Source organism: Hirundo rustica, chromosome 4 (genome assembly GCF_015227805.2).
Source record: "Hirundo rustica isolate bHirRus1 chromosome 4, bHirRus1.pri.v3, whole genome shotgun sequence".
Classification (NCBI taxonomy): domain Eukaryota; kingdom Metazoa; phylum Chordata; class Aves; order Passeriformes; family Hirundinidae; genus Hirundo; species Hirundo rustica.
Window position 1 is genome coordinate 849,967 of NC_053453.1, and position 17,524 is coordinate 867,490.

At 53.6% G+C, this 17,524-nt stretch overlaps 2 protein-coding genes across 3 annotated transcripts in view; one reads left to right on the forward strand and one right to left on the reverse strand.

Moving 5' to 3' along the window:
* Positions 1–84: 84 nt before the first annotated feature.
* MEST (mesoderm specific transcript) lies at positions 85–10,826 on the forward strand. Its single transcript, XM_040061555.2, has 12 exons — positions 85–141; positions 2,843–2,997; positions 3,403–3,482; positions 4,849–4,926; positions 5,309–5,445; positions 5,678–5,736; positions 7,000–7,040; positions 7,190–7,260; positions 7,934–8,035; positions 8,642–8,718; positions 9,150–9,213; positions 10,014–10,826. The coding sequence occupies exons 2-12, from the start codon at positions 2,844–2,846 to the stop codon at positions 10,129–10,131; spliced, it is 981 nt and encodes a 326-aa protein (XP_039917489.1). The 5' UTR covers positions 85–141; position 2,843; the 3' UTR covers positions 10,132–10,826.
* COPG2 (COPI coat complex subunit gamma 2) overlaps positions 10,767–17,524 on the reverse strand; it is a 39,993-nt gene continuing 33,235 nt past the window's right edge. For both annotated transcript variants that reach the window (XM_058420162.1, XM_040061554.2), the window contains 5 exons: positions 17,289–17,460; positions 15,082–15,179; positions 13,098–13,236; positions 12,899–12,997; positions 10,767–11,234 (listed from right to left, as the gene is read on the reverse strand). In XM_058420162.1, the coding sequence (XP_058276145.1) occupies positions 11,104–11,234; positions 12,899–12,997; positions 13,098–13,236; positions 15,082–15,179; positions 17,289–17,460 (639 nt within the window). In that variant the 3' untranslated portion in view covers positions 10,767–11,103. The remainder of the gene's footprint in view (positions 11,235–12,898; positions 12,998–13,097; positions 13,237–15,081; positions 15,180–17,288; positions 17,461–17,524) is intronic.

The following is a 17,524-nucleotide window of genomic DNA, read 5'->3' on the forward strand; positions in this document are numbered from 1 at the left end:
CGTCGCCGGGCAACGGGAGGGACGCGGCGGGCGGGAAGGGGAGATGGTGGACTGCGCATGCGCGGAGCGGAAGCCACGCCCCCTCACCGCCGCCGGGAGAGCGCGATGGCGGCGCGCGCCCGCGGCGGCACCTGAGCGCAGGTGAGAGCGGCGCGCGCGCGGCCGCGGCCACGCCCCGCCGGGAGCGCGCGCGGGGGCTCCGCCCAACCCCCGGTCCCGCGCTCAGGGAGCGCGCGCGGCCTGAGGGGAAAGAGCAGGGGTGGGGGCGCCGAGGTCGGTTTGTGGGCGGGGATTAACGGGGTGTGGCTTGGGTGGGTGTGTCCCCTGGGTGGGTGTGTCCCCTGGGTGGGTGTGTCCCCTGGGTGGGTCCCCTCCCCTTGACTGCTATTGGCTCCCTGAACCGCGTTGGGGTCATGAACCCCCCGGACCCCAAAAAGCTCTTGACGCCCCCAGTGACCCCACTGAAACCCCCTAAATGACCCCCCTCAGTGATCCCATAATGCCCCTAGTGACCCCATGACCCCACTGAAACCCCCTAAAAGACCCCCCCTAATGATCCCATAACCCCCCAGTGGCCCCATGGCCCCACTGAAACCCCCCTAAATGACCCCCCCAGTGATCCCATAACCCCCCTAGTGACCCCATGACCCCACTGAAACCCCTCTAAATGACGCCTCTAGTGATCCCATAACCCCCCAGTGACCCCATGACCCCACTGAAACCCCTCTAAATGACCCCCCCCCAGTGATCCCATAACCCCCCTAGTGACCCCATTACCCCATTGAAACCCCCCTAAATGACTCCCCCCAGTGATCCCATAACTCCCCAGTGACCCCACTGAAACCCCCCTAAATGACCCCCCCCAGTGATCCCATAACCTCTCGAGCCCCCCCCCAGTGACCCCATGTCCCCCCTCAATGACCCCAAATGGACCCACAATCCCCCTCAGACCCCAAATGGGACCAACATTCCCTCTCCGACCCCAAATCTTTGCTGGACCTGTGACCCTGGCTCTGGGAATGGGGAAGTTTTGGGACCATGGAGGTGGGTTTTGGGAATGGGGGAGTTTTGGGGACACGGAGGTGGGTTCTGGGAATGGGGGAATTTTGGGGGCACGCAGATTCTGGGAATGGGGAAGTTTTGGGGACATGGAAAGGAGTTATAGGAATGGGGGAGTTTTGGGGACACGCAGGTGATTTCTGGGAATGGGGAAGTTTTGGGACCATGGAGGTTTCTGGGAATGGGGGAGTTTTGGGGACATGGAGGTGGACATGGAGGTGGATTCTGGAAATGGGGGAGTTTTGGGGACATGCAGGTGGTTTCTGGGAATGGGAGAATTTTGGGGACATGCAGGTGGTTTCTGGGAATGGGGAAATTTTGGGGACATCGAGGTGGATTCTGGAAATGGGGGACACGCAGATTCTGGGAATGGGGAAGTTTTGGGACCGTGGAGGTGGGTTCTGGGAATGGGGGAATTTTGGGGACACGGAGGTGGGTTCTGGGAATGGGGGAGTTTTGGGGACATGGAAAGGAGTTATAGGAATGGGGGAATTTAGGGGACATCAAGGTGGATTCTGGAAATGGGGGAGTTTTGGGGACACGCAGGTGGTTTCTGGGAATGGGGAACTTCTGGGGACACACAGGTGGGTTTTGGGAATGGGGGAATTTTGGGGACGTGCAGGTGGTTTCTGGGAATGGGGAAGTTTTGGGGACATCGAGGTGGATTCTGGAAATGGGGAACACGCAGATTCTGGGAATGGGGAAGTTTTGGGACCGTGGAGGTGGGTTTTGGGAATGGGGGAGTTTTGGGGACACGGAGGTGGTTTCTGGGAATGGGGAAGTTTTGGGACCATGGAGGTGGGTTTTGGGAATGGGGGAGTTTTGGGGACACGCAGATTCTGGGAATGGGGGAATTTTGGGGACACGGAGGTGGGTTCTGGGAATGGGGGAGTTTTGGGGACATGGAAAGGAGTTACAGGAATGGGGAACTTCTGGGGACACGCAGGTGGTTTCTGGGAATGGGGGAATTTAGGGGACACGGAGGTGGTTTCTGGGAATGGGGGAATTTAGGGGACACGCAGGTGGTTTCTGGGAATGGGGAGTTTTGGGGACACACAGGTGGTTTCTGGGAATGGGGGAATTTAGAGGACACGCAGGTGGTTTCTGGGAATGGGGGAATTTAGGGGAGACACAGGTGATTTCTGGGAATGGGGAACTTCTGGGGACACACAGGTGGGTTTTGGGAATGGGGGAATTTTGGGGACACACAGGTGGTTTCTGGGAAAGGGGGAATTTAGGGGACATGCAGGTGATTTCTGGGAATGGGGAACTTCTGGGGACACACAGGTGGGTTTTGGGAATGGGGAATTTTGGGGACATGCAGGTGATTTCTGGGAATGGAGGAATTTAGGGGACACGCAGGTGGTTTCTGGGAATGGGGGAATTTAGAGGACACGCAGGTGATTTCTGGGAATGGGGGAGTTTTGGGGACATGGAGTGGGTTCTGGGAATGGGGGCGTTTTGGGGACATGGAAAGGAGTTACAGGAATGGGGAACTTCTGGGGACACGCAGGTGATTTCTGGGAATGGGGAACTTCTGGGGACACACAGGTGGTTTCTGGGAATGGGGGAATTTTGGGGACACACAGGTGGTTTCTGGGAATGGGGACGTTTTGGGGACACACAGGTGATTTCTGGGAATGGGGGAATTTAGAGGACACGCTGGTGGTTTCTGGGAATGGGGACGTTTTGAGGACACGCAGGTGGTTTCTGGGGACCCGGGGAGCCCCGTGGGAACGCTGAGGTTCCGGAATGACTGGCGCCGTCCCGGCTGTTCCCGCAGGATGAAGGAGTGGTGGCTGCAGGTGGGGTTGCTGGGCGTGCCCCTCCTCGCCGTCTACCTGCACATCCCGCCCCCACAGCCCTCCCCGGCGCTCCGCTCCTGGAAATCTTCCGGAAGCTTCTTCACCTACAAGGACCTGAACATCTTCTACAGAGGTGCCAGAGTCATCCACCCCTGCGTGGCCGTGGGGACCTTCCTGAAACCGGGCACGCTGGGGACAAATCCCTCCCGGTTTTTGCCGTCCTGGATCCGGCAGGGATGGATCAGAACGCGTCGCTGGGGAAAGTTGGTTCCGTACCTTGGTGGGAAGGATCCCAGCATGGAAAAGACCCTGGAAACCCCTTTTTGCAGCAGCACAGAGGCTGCCGGAGTTAATTTGGCCTAATTAAATCCCTGGATTGATCACGGAGCCGCCGAGGTTTCCGATGGGAAGCCGGGGTGGGAATCGAAGCCGTGCTTGGCCGCGGGGAGCGGAGGGAGAGGCGGATTCCCAGCGATTCCCGTCGGAAGGGAGGGATTTTGGGAGAAGCTGACCCGGAGGTGTCCCGCTCTCCCCGCAGATTCCGGCGGCGCCGTCGGCAGCTCCGACGTCGTGGTGCTCCTGCATGGCTTCCCAACGTCCAGCTACGACTGGAGCAAGGTGAGGGGGGCCGGAATCTGACGGCAAATCCCAGGATTTTCAGCTCCTGGGGATGAGCAGGCAGCACGGCGGGGCTGGGCCAGGCTCCGGAGGAGAATTGTTGGGTTTGTTCCCCGACATTCAGGTGGTTTTAGAGTCCTTTGCCCTCTGCACAGCTCTGTGCCAAACCGAAGGAAGAGACGGAGTCTTCAGGTTTAGATTTTTCAAGGTTGCATACTTTGTTTATTGTTTCTTATCTCACAATTTTCTCAGTGTCCAACAAGATGTTTGCCGCTGCTTGGACTCCCGACGACTCCCCGACTCGCCCCGAACTGAGCTGTCGTTATCTTTTATACTAATTGCTACGTATTATTTACTATTTCTTACCAATGTCTATCACTAATACTAAAAAGGTCATCTTTACTCTGACCCAATCCTCACAAAGTACTTTGTGCCCACGTCACTGCTGAAATGGAGTGAGGGAAGGAGAAAGAAGAAGCAGGAGACAACGCCCCAAATCCTCCATCTTGCCCCCATTCACCTCAATGCTAGAAACCTAAATTTACTGTTTTTTCACCCTGTGATAAGCTAAACTCCCATCTTTCACACTCCTGTGGCCTGCAATCCCTCCCGCAGTGCAGGAAGCCTTTCCCATGGACTGGGATCAAAGCCAATGTCCCTCTGGGCTCTGGGCCGGGGTCCCAGACCCCCCTGCCCAGGTCTCTGACCCTCCAGGGCAGCCAAAGGAATGCCCTGGACTCCAACAGAGAATTCCTGATTTCTGCTGGAGGAGAATTAGGATTACCTAATCCTCTCTGGCAGATGGGTAAGGCCTCAAGGTCAGCTAGAGCACCTCTCCAACAACAGCCAAATGGATTTGGGCACAGGCACCATGACCATGTGGTGTCCCAGCCCCCCTTCCTTGGGAGCAGAATGAGCAGCTGAAGGCTCTGCTCCCCATGGGACAGGACTCACATATGGATGTTCAGGCCCGGATGAAGCCTCAGTGGAGATGTACAAAAACGAGGCCACATATTTTGTGGACAGCTGTACCACATGTAGAGCTTTTCCCAGGCCCCCAGTGTTCCTTGTTCCAGACCTTGTTCCTCTCCCAGTGTGAAACTCAAGCTCTTTCCACGTCCCACGGTCCAGGAAAACAGCCACAACAATTCCTTGGATTTTTTGATTTTTTGTTTTTTGGTTTTTTTTTTTTTGGAGGGGATGGTCTGGCTGTTTGTTGGGGAATTTTGATCTCCTGCTGTTTTTCTTGGAGCTGGAATGTTCTCCTGGGATGGTGGGGAGGAGCACACGTCCTGCTCATCGCTGCGGATGTCTCCACACTCTGCTCCCACTGGATGCTTTTTCCATGCGTTTCTCCTCTTCCCAGATCTGGGAAGGGCTGACCCAGCGCTTCCACCGGGTGATCGCCCTGGATTTCCTCGGATTTGGATTCAGTGACAAGCCCGTGAGTACCCTGGGAGGAGGATTTTCACGGTTGCTTTCGCCTCAGCGCTCCGGAGAATCAGTTTTTGCTATCCAGGAGAAAAATTGCGTTTTTTCTCCTCCCATTTACCTCTGAAAAAGGGATAAGTCACTACAACGGTGGGAGGGATAAGGAAGGTTCATGGTGGACCTTCAGCTGGGTTTGATGGGACTCCAAAACGCACCTCGACCCCTTTGGAGCACAGCCCACGCTCCCACGACTTTGAGGACGTTCCGGGACATCCCAGCCACTGCTCCCCGTATTCCCTGTTTCCACATTCCTCCCTTGGGCCGTTTATCCTGGAATCCGTGGGGCTCCTGCGGGGTCTGGCTCTCACCGGGACCCCTCTCTCCGGCTTTTGCAGAGGCCCCACGGCTACTCCATCTTCGAGCAGGCCACCATCGTGGAGGGGCTGCTGCGGCACCTGGGGCTCCGGCACCAGCGGATCAACCTCCTGTCCCACGATTACGGCGACACGGTCGCCCAGGAGCTGCTCCACAGGTCCCTGCCACCCCTCCCGCCCTCTGGGGTCTCCACCAAGATGATTCCCAGCAGATAAGTGGAAGGAGAGGCGGAGCAGGATCCCCTTTTTCCTTGTGTCCGCGGCTTCCGGCCGGCCGGTTCCCAAAGGAAACGGAGATGATCCGGCGGAGTTTGGCCTCTCCTGCTCGGTCGTCTCTCGGGGCCTGGAGAGGTTTGGGTTGTGTCTCACCTTCTTCTCTGCTGTCCCCAGGTATGAGCACAATAGAACTGGAAGCATCCTGATCAACAGCCTCTGCTTATCCAACGGAGGTAAGGCTTGCCCGGGGTGGGATGGGATCCGTGGGGTGGGATGGGAATCCATGGGATGGGGATGGGGATCCATGGGATGGGGATGGGGATCCATGGGGTGGGATGGGATCCATGGGATGGGAATCCATGGGACAGGATGGGGATCCATGGGGTGGGATGGGATCCATGGGGTGGGATGGGATAGAATCCATGGGATGGGAATCCATGGGATGGGATGTGATGGGATCCATGGGATGGGATGGGAATCCATGGGATGGGGATGGGGATCCATGGGACAGGATGGGGATCCATGGGATGGGATCCATGGGATGGGGATGGGGATCCATGTGACAGGATGGGGATCCATGGGGTGGGATGGGATAGAATCCATGGGATGGGAATCCATGGGATGGGATCCATGGGGTGGGATGGGATAGAATCCATGGGATGGGATGTGATGGGATCCATGGGATGGGAATCCATGGGACGGGATGGGATCCATGGGACAGGATGGGATAGAATCCATGGGATGGGATAAGTTAGGATCCATGGGATGAGATCCATGGGATGGGATGGGAATCCATGGCATGGGATCCATTGGACGGGATGGGGATCCATGGGACGGGATGGGGATCCATGGGATGGGAATCCATGGGACGGGATGGGATCCATGGGACAGGATGGGATAGAATCCATGGGATGGGATCCATGGGATGGGATAAGTTAGAATCCATGGGATGGGATCCATGGGATGGGATGGGAATCCATGGGATGGGGATGGGGATCCATGGGATAGAATCCATGGGATGGGATCCATGGGATGGAATGGGGATCCATGGCATGGGATCCATTGGACGGGATGGGGATCCATGGGATGGGATGGGATCCATGGGATAGAATCCATGGGATGGGATCCATGGGATGGAATGGGGATCCATGGGACGGGATGGGATGGGGATCCATGGGACGGGATGGGATGGGGATCCATGGGACGGGATGGGATGGGATCCATGGGATGGAATCCATGGGATGGAATGGGGATCCATGGGATGGGATGGGAATCCACGGGATGGAATCCATAGGATGAGACCCATGGGACGGGTTGGCCTTCCCATCTCCGTCACCCAAATCCCAAGGATTGCAATCAAGGTGCTGTAATTAACCAGGAGCATCAATCCTGGGGCTCCCTGAGCCACTTCCATGGCACCATAAAGAGGGACAAACTGGGAGATGTGGAACAAAACACTTCCAGCGTTACAGCTCCGCTCTTTGATGTCCTTCCAGGGATTTTTCCCGAAACGCACTACCCCCGCTTCATCCAGAAGGTGAGAGCTGCTCCCCTCTCTAGTCATGGTGAATCCCAAAATCCCAAAGGAACACCCCACGGACACCTCAAGGGTCTGGGCTGGGAGTCCTGGGAAAAGCTCGCCATGGATTTATCCCTGTGTCCGGTGCTCTCTCCTTCCTTCCCAAGCTCCTCAAGGACGGGGGGCTGCTGTCGCCCATCATCCTGCGGCTGATGAACTTCTTCCTCTTCTCCGGAGGGTGAGCGGGCTCGATCCACAGGGATGTGAACCAAGTGGGAAAGGGGAAGTGCAGGAAGTAGAAGGAATTCTTGGCTGGGAGGGTGGGGGAGATTCTGGAACAGAATTCCCAGAGAAGCTGTGGCTTCCCTGGATCCCTGGAAGTGTCCAAGGCGAGGTTGGACATTGGGACTTGGAGCAATCTGGGACGGTGGGAGGTGTCCCTGCCCATGGCAGGGAGTGGGAGTGATCCTTAAATTCCCTTCCAGCCCAAACCATTCCCTGATTCCATAAATCAGGGATTTGGCAGGGAGCAGATTCCTGGCACTGTCCCTGGGGAGGTGGGATTGACCTCTGGCCCATTCCCTCTCCCCACTGGCCACGAGCTTCAGTTTAATAATCAACCAAACAATTCCACGGACACTGAAATCCTCCTCTCCCACAAGGGTTGGAATTACACAGTTCAGAGCCAACAAAACCCCTGCACAACCAGATTTTTTTTTCCCCCCCCAAAAAACCCACATCCCTTTGAGGCCATCCAACACTTACTTGGGGTGACATCTCGGAGTTTCGCTGCGGAAACTGGAAGCGCTGGAATTTTTTTGCCCTCCACTAGTTTCGGAGCGGTTCCCTGACGCAGCTGCCGTTGTGTCTCTCCAAATTCCGTTGGGTTTTTTTTTTCCTCCCCCCCCTAGGCTCGGGGCGGTTTTCGGGCCCTACACGCAGCCCTCGCAGGCGGAATTCTGGGATATGTGGACGGCGGTGCGGAACAACGACGGGAATCTCGTCATGGACAGGTAGCTCGGCACGAATTCCCGCGTCAGCTCCGCGGTTCCCGGAGCTCGGCCAGGCTCCCCAGAACTTCCAGCTGCTTCTTTTGCTGGCTGGGATCAACATTACATCCCAAGAAGGAGCTGGGGGGGAGATGCTGGAGCGGGGATTCTCTGGGATGATGCAAGGTTGGAGTTGGATCTGAGATGTGGAACGTGGGGATTTTTTTTTTTTTTTTTTCCTTTTGGAAATCAAGGGTTTGGATTTGGGGAGGTTTTGGTTAACGACTGGAGCTCAGCCTGTGGCAGGTTCTTTGAGCAGAACCCTCCCCAGCGTTATCCCAGGAGAGATTTGCCTCTGGATTTGAACCTTCTGGGCCATTCCCAGAAATCCCAATCCCAAATCTTCACCTTGGGAATTTTGGAAGGACGTGCTTCTTCCAGCTGGTGGCTTTTAGGAGCTTGGGCTGGTGGTTGAGTTCAGCTCCTTGTCTGAGCCCAGGGATGATGGGCTGGTGCTGCTTTCCCCACGGGAGAGACGCAGATCCCACCCGGATCTCATCGTGTCCACGGCCCCGGGAGCAAATTCCAGGCCGGGCAGCATCCACTGCCCAACGATGACTTTTCCTTCAGTATTTTGCAGTACATAAACCAGAGAAAGAAGCACAGAGAGCGCTGGGTTGGGGCTTTGATGTCTACCTCGGTCCCACGTGAGTAGGAACCCATTCCTTCACCGGGTGGGAATTTTGGGAATTTCCCCCCCCCTTCACTTCCAGGCTCCTTCCACTCGTCAGCCTCTCGTTATTCTGAGCTCCAATCCAGTTTTTCAGCCGAGATAACGTTCCCTGGTTCACTGCTGGCTCTCCAAGTGCTGCTCCAGGGATGCTGAGGAGCTTTTCAAGCCCAAAAAAAAAAAAATTGCAACCAGGGAAAAAAAAAAATTGGGGAGTTGGAGGCTGAACTTGACCCCAGGGCAGAGCAGCCGAAGCCAGTTCAGAGCTGTTTCGATTCAGCGCTCCGCTGGAAGCTTCCCAAGCTTCCTGTGAGGAGGGAACGCTCCTGCAGGTCTCCTTGGGGATGTCCTAATTAACGAATCCATTAATTCATGGATCTAAAAGCTCTGCCTGTGCCTCCCTTGCAGTGCATCTCATCTACGGGCCCCTGGACCCCGTGAATCCACACCCGGAGTTCCTGCAGCTTTACAAGTAAGGCAAAAAGTGGGAACGTGCAACCGGGCCCCCATTCCGAGGGATATTTTAGCCTGGCTGTTCCTCCAATTCCGTCCTCACGGAGGCTGTTTTTAATCCCCACTGTCACCTGCACGGCCGGGTGATTCGGTGAGAGCAGTCTGGGAGTCGGTTCCAAAAAAATCAGGATTTTCAGTCCCTGCCACGATGCATTTCGAAAGCGCACCGGGGAGGTTTTGTTTCCGGAGGAAGTTCTCCTCCTCCAAATTAACCTGAAGGGAATCCTGTTACCCTGTTTTTTCTGAGTTACTTCATTAGCCTTTTGATTTTCATAAATGGGAGTCAGATCTTTTTAGTTATTGTACAATATTAAGAGCAGTTTTCTACCTTTTCCCACAGATGTAACATAAACAAATCCTTTGTTTTTCGTTCTCTGTCCTTTGTTTGCGTATTTCTAACCTGAAAACAATTGTAACTGACAATCGCTCTGGCCACTGAGGCTGAGGGGTGGAAACCCCAAAAAGCCAATCTTCTGCTAGACCCACAAATGTATAAAAAGTAAAAATAAACAAAGGGGTCTCTTCTTCTCTCGGCTCCCTCAGCTGTGAGCTGGGATCGGAAGGACCTCTGCCAAAATCTCTTGCCTGTGTGTGACTGCTTTGTGTGTCTCGGTGACAGAATCCAGCCACTTGGAAGGGGTCAGATGGAGCCCGGCTCCAGGCTTTATTTTTTTTTTTAAATCCCCAAAAACGAGCTGTCCGAGAAGGTCGAGTCGGCGACAATTCCCGTGTTTAAGCCTCGCTCCCTTTTTCCACCAGGAAGGTGCTTCCCATGTCCACGGTGTCCGTGCTGGATGATCACATCAGCCACTACCCCCAGCTGGAGGATCCCACGGGATTTCTCAACGCCTACCTGAACTTCATCAACTCCTTCTGAGCTGCTGCAGCTCGGTTCTCTTCTCTCGAGAGTCAGGAGAAAGGAAAAAAAAAAACCAAAAACCCAACTTTGATTTTCTCTGCCGCGTCCAACCACCGAGCTCACGCCTTCATCCTGGGCTGCCAAACCGAGGGAAATCCTTGGGGGAACTGGAAAAATGAAGGGAAAACGCAGGATGCTGTTCTTCTTTAGAGAGGCAGAGGTTTAAACGAACATAAAATCGGAATTTCCGATTTTCTTTCGTCATCGCCGCGACTCGGGAAGAAAGAACCGCTTCTTCCCCCACAGAAAATCCCTCACATCCCCTCTCTCTCCCTTCCCAGTTTTCCACATGGGATTTTTTTTCCCCCAGTTTGAAAAAGGCTGCCCCCCCTGAGGTTTGGTTGTTACTCACTGACATAAAGCTCAGAGGATTGAATCTGCCTCGAGAGATGGAGTTTGATCTCTCTCTGTACATTGATTTTTCTGTGAGGAAGAAGAGACAGTCACAAAAAATACTGCAAATTCGGAGGTTTGGGCTGGTTTTTAATTGTTTATGTTGGGAGTTTAATAGCATCCCTTTAGGAATAAAGGGGTTTTTTTGCTTAATAAACAGCCATTACAGGCTATTTTTTTCTGTACTGGAACAGACAGAATTAGAACAACAACAACAAAATTTCTATTTTATTAACAGTAATTCATATGAATTCCACCACCTGAACCAGTGTTTATTTTCTGTTAATAAAAAGCAATTTTGACAAAAAAAAAAGGATCTGATCCCGTTTTTTCGCGTCTTTCATCTCCCCCAGCTCGAGACGCCATAAATTAGGTGGGAACGGTTAAATGATAAGATACCGGCCAGAACATCATACAAAACGATTTCCCAAGTTGAGGAATAAAAAAATCACACTCACGAGGGGACAAGCCAGGAGAGAGAAAAAAAAAAAAAGAAGAAAAACGGGAAGAATTCCAGGAATCGCACCGCCGCAACTCTCAGCCCACGGAAGCCAGGATGACATCGACGGACGTCTCGTCCTTGCTCCTGACCGTCACCTGCATGGTCACACCGTCCCCAAGCGCCAGCCTGGACCTGACCAGCACGTCACAGCCGCCTCTGTACACGCCTGGGACAAAGCAACGGGGCAGAGGTCACTTGGGAGAGGCTCGGGTTTAACCTTCGGGTTTAACCTTTTCACCACACCGCGGAATGATCCGGGTTGGGAAAAGCTTGGGAAAGGGCCTGGGGGTGGCTGCTGGCAGTGGTTGGGCATCCCCGGCTGGGCAAGAGGCTGATGGCACCTGGGGACAGCCCAAGGGTGGGGATTGTCCCCCTGAGGGACACTCTGGAATCCTGGGGACGGCTCCCAACGGGAGAGGCCTGGAGAGTGTCCAGGGAATGAGGCTGGGAAGGGGCTGGAGAAGCAGGAAAAGCTGAGGGAGCTGGGAAGGGGCTGAGCCTGGAGAAAAGGGGGATCAGGGGGGAGATGGGACGGGGCTGAGCCTGGAGAAAAGGGGGATCAGGGGGGAGCTGGGAAAAGGGTTGAGCCTGGAGAAAAGGGGGATCAGGGGGAGCTGGGAAGGGGCTGAGCCTGGAGAAAAGGGGGATCAGGGGGGAGCTGGGAAGGGGTTCAGCCTGGAGAAAAGGGGGATCAGGGGGGAGATGGGACGGGGCTGAGCCTGGAGAAAAGGGGGATCAGGGGGAGCTGGGAAGGGGCTGAGCCTGGAGAAAAGGGGGATCAGGGGGAGCTGGGAAGGGGCTGAGCCTGGAGAAAAGGGGGATCAGGAGGAGCTGGGAAGGGTTGAGCCTGGAGAAAAGGGGGATCAGGGAGGAGCTGGGAAAAGGGTTGAGCCTGGAGAAAAGGGGGATCAGGGGGGAGCTGGGAAGGGGCTGAGCCTGGAGAAAAGGGGGATCAGGAGGAGCTGGGAAGGGGCTGAGCCTGGAGAAAAGGGGGATCAGGAGGAGCTGGGAAGGGGTTCAGCCTGGAGAAAAGGGGGATCAGGGGGAGCTGGGAAGGGGCTGAGCCTGGAGAAAAGGGGGATCAGGAGGAGCTGGGAAGGGGTTCAGCCTGGAGAAAAGGGGGATCAGGGGGAACCTTGTGGCTCTGCACAAGTCCCTGACAGGAGGGGACAGCCGGGGGGGGTCGGGCTCTGCTCCCAGGGAACAGGGACAGGAGCACAGGGAACGGACTCAGCCTGGGCCGGGCGAGGTTTGGGTTGGATTTTAGGGAAAATTCCTCCATGGAAACGTTTGTCCAGCCCTGGCAGAGCTGCCCGGGGAGGTTTGGGATTTCCAAGCCCCGCGCATGTGGCACTTGGGGACACGGGTGGCTTTGGCAGTGCTGGGAAGGGTTGGACTCGATGACCTCAGAGGGCTTTTCCAACCTCAACAATTCCATGGTTCTGGAAGAAGCTGTGGGTGCTGCAGGACAACTCAGGATGCGTCTTGAGCGACGAACTCAAGAACAGGACGCTCCCAGAGTCGCCCTTCTGAGATAAGCTCAGGCAAAGGATTTAATCTTATCTGCTCTGGAAGTTGTCAAATCAGAGGTTCTCCACCATTCCCACATTCCAAGAGCTCGGCCTGAGCACATCCAAGACAGAATCTCCAAGTTAGGACCAACTGCGTTCAACACACCGGCTCACTCCAGAGGAAAAAAATCCTCTTTCCACAGAGGAAAAAAAAAAAAACCCAAAACAACAGCAGCACCTCCAAAACCATTTCCCTTCACTTCGAAAAAATCAGCGGGGACACAAAAAAACGTGGAAATTCGGCAGCAGCAACACTCACCAGCCAAGTAGAGGGTGTGAGAGTTTTTGTTTTCTGGCACTTTATCTGACCTCTCACAGGGTTGCATGCCCAGGAACTTGACGATGTTACTGACAGCTTCTGCACTCAGGGATTGAAGAAGAAAATGATTCCAGGTGATTATTTATTGCAGTAATTAAAACCCCGGCGCGGCAGGGGGTTAAATGAGGGATTATCTCACCGTCCAGGGTTTTGATGGAACTGAGTGCGAAGGTTTCTTCTTTCTCAAAGTCATCTCCCACCTCCTCCCAGGCAGCCGCGAAGTTGGGCTTTAAAACCTTCTGGATGTGATCCGACACCGTCACCTCCAAGTCTTCCAACTGGGAGGGAAAAAAACCAACAAAAAAAAAAAAGGGAAATTTTCCAGTTAAGGATATGACCCTCACCTCGGAAAGGGAAAAAGAGCCCAGAGCGTTTTTTGCCGAGGCGATGCTTGGATTTAATTCCAGGGGAACTGTATAAAAACAGCTTCTAAAAAGAGGGGAAGTAGCATCTGTGGTGGCCATCTGTAAACCTTCAAAGTATTTACACGAAACATGTGTGAGGCTAAAGGAGAGCAGAGAACGAGGTCACCACTTGATGGTAAAAAACCTTCACAGCCCCCTCCTGGGCTTCCATGGAGAGAATTCCTCAGAATCCAGGGAATCCCAAGGAAATGTTGGGTTGAAAGGATCTTTTAAGATAATCCAGTTCCACCCCCTGCCATGGGCAAGGACATCTTCCTCTGTCCCAAGCTGCTCCAACCTGGCCTTGGACATTCCAGGGATTGTCTGGGAATTACAGCCCAGGCAGGAATTCCTTCCCAAGATCCCAAATCTCCCCTTTTCCAATCCCAGTCCATTCCCTGTGTCCTGTCCTTGTCCCCAGTCCCTCTGCAGCTCTCCTGGAGCTCCTTCAGGCCCTGGAATGTTCTGGAAGCTCTCCCTGCATCCTTCACTTCTCCAGGAGAACATTCCCAGCTCCCCTTTATTTCCTCCAGTACTTCCCGAGATCTGACCGTACCCCTATCACCGACCACACAATTAACAAAAATCCGAATGTTCGGGCTGGAAAGATGGGAGCACAGCTCTGAAAACAAACAATGGAAGTAGTTTTTTCCCTCCCTCCTCTCCGCCCCCACAAATTCCATCCCCTGGGGCACTAAAACTTCGACAGGAACGAGGTTTTTGGGAGAAGGATCTAAAACTCGACATTTCCCAGCGTTTTTGCTGTTTCAGGCAGATTGTTTGATCTCAGGATCCAGAGGAAACTTGTCCCAAGGGTCACATTTCTCCCAAATCAGTGACGAGGTGTCACAGGTTATGGAGCCCAAAAACGCATGTTGTGTTTCATCTGGTGAAAGGTGGGTTTTTTGGGAGGTGTTTTATCCTCCTAACTCCATGGGGAAGGAGGAGGATGACTCCTGGTAACGGCCCAGCCGTTACACCCGGGTGGGGCGGTGTTTGTTATCTCTGTCACCTCCCCTCCATCCTCCAGGGGACATCTGCTGATAACGGGCCACTGAGGCACACCAGTGCCGTGACACGTTCCATCATCCCACTGGGAGATGCTCCACACGGTGGGGAGGAGCCAGCTGTTCCCAGCTGGATAAAAACTGGGAGTGAAGGACGCGAGGGATCCGGGTTTTCCGCCGGATTCCCGGAGGAAGACCGGACCCGTCTCACCACCGCTGGACTTTCTACAGGCCCATCTCTGCTCCACAGAACCACAGCTGTTACTCCAGGAGGATTTATCTGGACTGCTTCCAACACCCTGACCAACAAAGCGCCAGGTCGTACCCCTGACCCTGGCAGGGCTTTTTCCAGCATTTTTGTTTCCTCCCTCGCTGTTTCTTTTGTACTGCTACATTTGTATTTTCCTAGTAAAGAACCGTTACTCCCATCCCCAGATCTTTGCCCGAAAGCCCCCAATCGCAAAATTACAATAATTTGGAGGGAAGGGGGAGTTTACATCCTCCATTCCAAAGGGAAGCTCCGGCTTTCCCTGGCAGACAACCGTCCTTCAAACCCGAGACGTGGGGAAAGATCTAAACCCGACATTTCCCAGCGTTTTTGCTGTTTCAGGCAGATTGTTTGATCTCAGGATCCAGAGGAAACTCGTCCCAAAATCCACATTTCTCCCAAATTAGTGACAGAGCGGAAGAGGGAACAAAAACCCGGACTCACCACGTACTCATCCTCGTACCCGTCCTCTTCTGGCACCCCCGTGCTGGGGTCGCAGTCCCGCACTGTGAACTTCATGGTGCAGCTGAAGGTAGAAGCCACTGGGAAAAGAGAGAGAGAGAAATCCTGGATAAAAACTGTCCACATTCTTCTGCGGACAGCGTGTTCGGCGGAGGCTTGGAGAGACTGCAGGACAGAGATCTTTCTTTTTGCTTTTAGTTCGTTTCAGCTAGCTAGGGCAGAGAAGTTCCCTGGACTGTTTTTTTTCCTTTTTCTTGGAACTGTTTAAACCTGCTCTGGACTGAAAACCCAGGGGAGCACTGGGGGCTGCACCTGCGGCCCACCGGGGCCTGGACCTCGGCATTTTCCAGCAGCGCCGGAGGGACTGGGACTGAGGAGAGACTGAGAGAGAGCCGAGCTCCACCCACGGCAAGGACTTTCTCAATTTGCCATCTCGCTTCAGAAGGAGAGGTTTTATTGTTTCATATTATTCATTCTTTATACTTGTATGCACTTCATTTAAGTAAAATAGTTTTTTCCACTTTTCTCCAAAGAGGTTTTTTTTACCGGACCGGTTGGAGGTAGGGGTCACTTGGGTTTGCTTCCTTAGAGGGATCCTCTACAGGGGTTTTCTCCCAAATTTGTCCCAAACCAGGACAGCTGGATATTGAGTTTTGTGCCTTTAAGACTGGTTCTAAGAGCAAGGAGAAGCGCGGAGTTTGTTTTGAGAAAACTGCCTGACTCCTCCACATTCTTCTGCGGACAGCGTGTTCGGCGGAGGCTTGGAGACACTGCAGGACAGAGATTTTTTTTTTCCTTTTAGTTCGTTTCAGCTAGCTAGGGCAGAGAAGTTCCCTGGACTGTTTTTTCCCTTTTCCTTGGAACTGTTTAAACCTGCTCTGGACTGAAAACCCAGGGGAGCACTGGGGGCTGCACCTGCGGCCCACCGGGGCCTGGACCTCGGCATTTTCCAGCAGCGCCGGAGGGACTGGGACTGAGGAGAGGCTGAGAGAGAGAGCCAAGCTACACCCACGGCAAGGACTTTCTCAATTTGCCATCTCACTTCAGAAGGAGAGGTTTTATTTTTTCATGTTATTCATTCTTTATACTTGTATACACTTTGTTTGTTTAGTAAAATAGTTTTTTCCACTTTTCTCCAAAGAGGTTTTTTTTTTACCGGACTGGTTGGAGGGAGGGGTCACTTGAGTTTGCTTCCTTAGAGAGATCCTATACAGGGGTTTTCTCCCAAATTTGTCCCAAACCAGGACAGCTGGATATTGAGTTTTGTGCCTTTAAGACTGGTTCTAAGAGCAAGGAGAAGTGCAGAGTTTGTTTTGAGAAAACTGCCTGACTCCTCCACAATCTTCTCCGGACGGGGTGTTCGGCCAAAGCTTAGAGAGACTGCAGCAGGACAGAGATTTTTTTTTTTTTGCTTTTAGTTCGTTTCAGCTAGCTAGGGCAGAGAATTTCCCTGGACTGTTTTTTTTTCCCTTTTTCTTGGAACTGTTTAAACCTGCTCTGGACTGAAAACCCAGGGGAGCACTGGGGGCTGCACCTGCGGCCCACCGGGGCCTGGACCTCGGCATTTTCCAGCAGCGCCGGAGGGACTGGGACTGAGGAGAGACTGAGAGAGAGCCGAGCTCCACCCATGGCAAGGACTTTCTCAATTTGCCATCTCACTTCAGAACGAGAGGTTTTATTGTTTCATATTATTCATTCTTTATACTTGCATGCACTTCATTTGTTTAGTAAAATAGTTTTTTCCACTTTTCTCCAAAGAGGTTTTTTTTACCGGACCGGTTGGAGGTAGGGGTCACTTGGGTTTGCTTCCTTAGAGGGATCCTCTACAGGGGTTTTCTCCCAAATTTGTCCCAAACCAGGACAGCTGGATATTGAGTTTTGTGCCTTTAAGACTGGTTCTAAGAGCAAGGAGAAGCGTGGAGTTTGTTTTGAGAAAACTGCCTGACTCCTCCACATTCTGCTGCGGACAGAGTGTTCGGCAAAAGCTTAGAGAGACTGCAGGACAGAGATCTTTTTTTTGCTTTTAGTTGGTTTCAGCTAGCTAGGGCACAGAAATTCCCTGGAAATTCCCAGGGGTTTTCTCCCAAATTTGTCCCCAAACGAGGACACCCCCGCACCCCCAAAATCTCTTTCCCCATCCCCAAAACCTTCACTGGAGGGATTTTTTTGGGGGGTGCACGACCTCTCACCTGCAGTGGGGTCGTCCTGGGGGATGCTGACCAGGGTGTAGCACATGCCAGGCTGGTTGTAGGCCAGGCTGGGCGCCGGGATGCAGCAGATGACGTCGTAAGCGTCGGCCGGCTCCATCTGCACCGTCACCCTCTCCAGGAGCTGATCATTCAAGGTGTTGGTGCAGTCAAACTGCAGCAGCAAGCAGGGGAGGGGGGGGAAAAAAAAGGAATTGAAAACGTTCCTTCAACTGTCG

Bases quoted from the DNA above. Each gene is read 5' to 3' on its own strand.
- MEST (XM_040061555.2), top strand. From the start codon at position 2,844: ATGAAGGAGTGGTGGCTGCAGGTGGGGTTGCTGGGCGTGCCCCTCCTC. The intron at 4,927-5,308 runs GTGAGTACCCTG...CGGCTTTTGCAG, and splicing joins TTGGATTCAGTGACAAGCCC to AGGCCCCACGGCTACTCCAT. The intron at 5,446-5,677 runs GTCCCTGCCACC...TGCTGTCCCCAG, and splicing joins GCCCAGGAGCTGCTCCACAG to GTATGAGCACAATAGAACTG.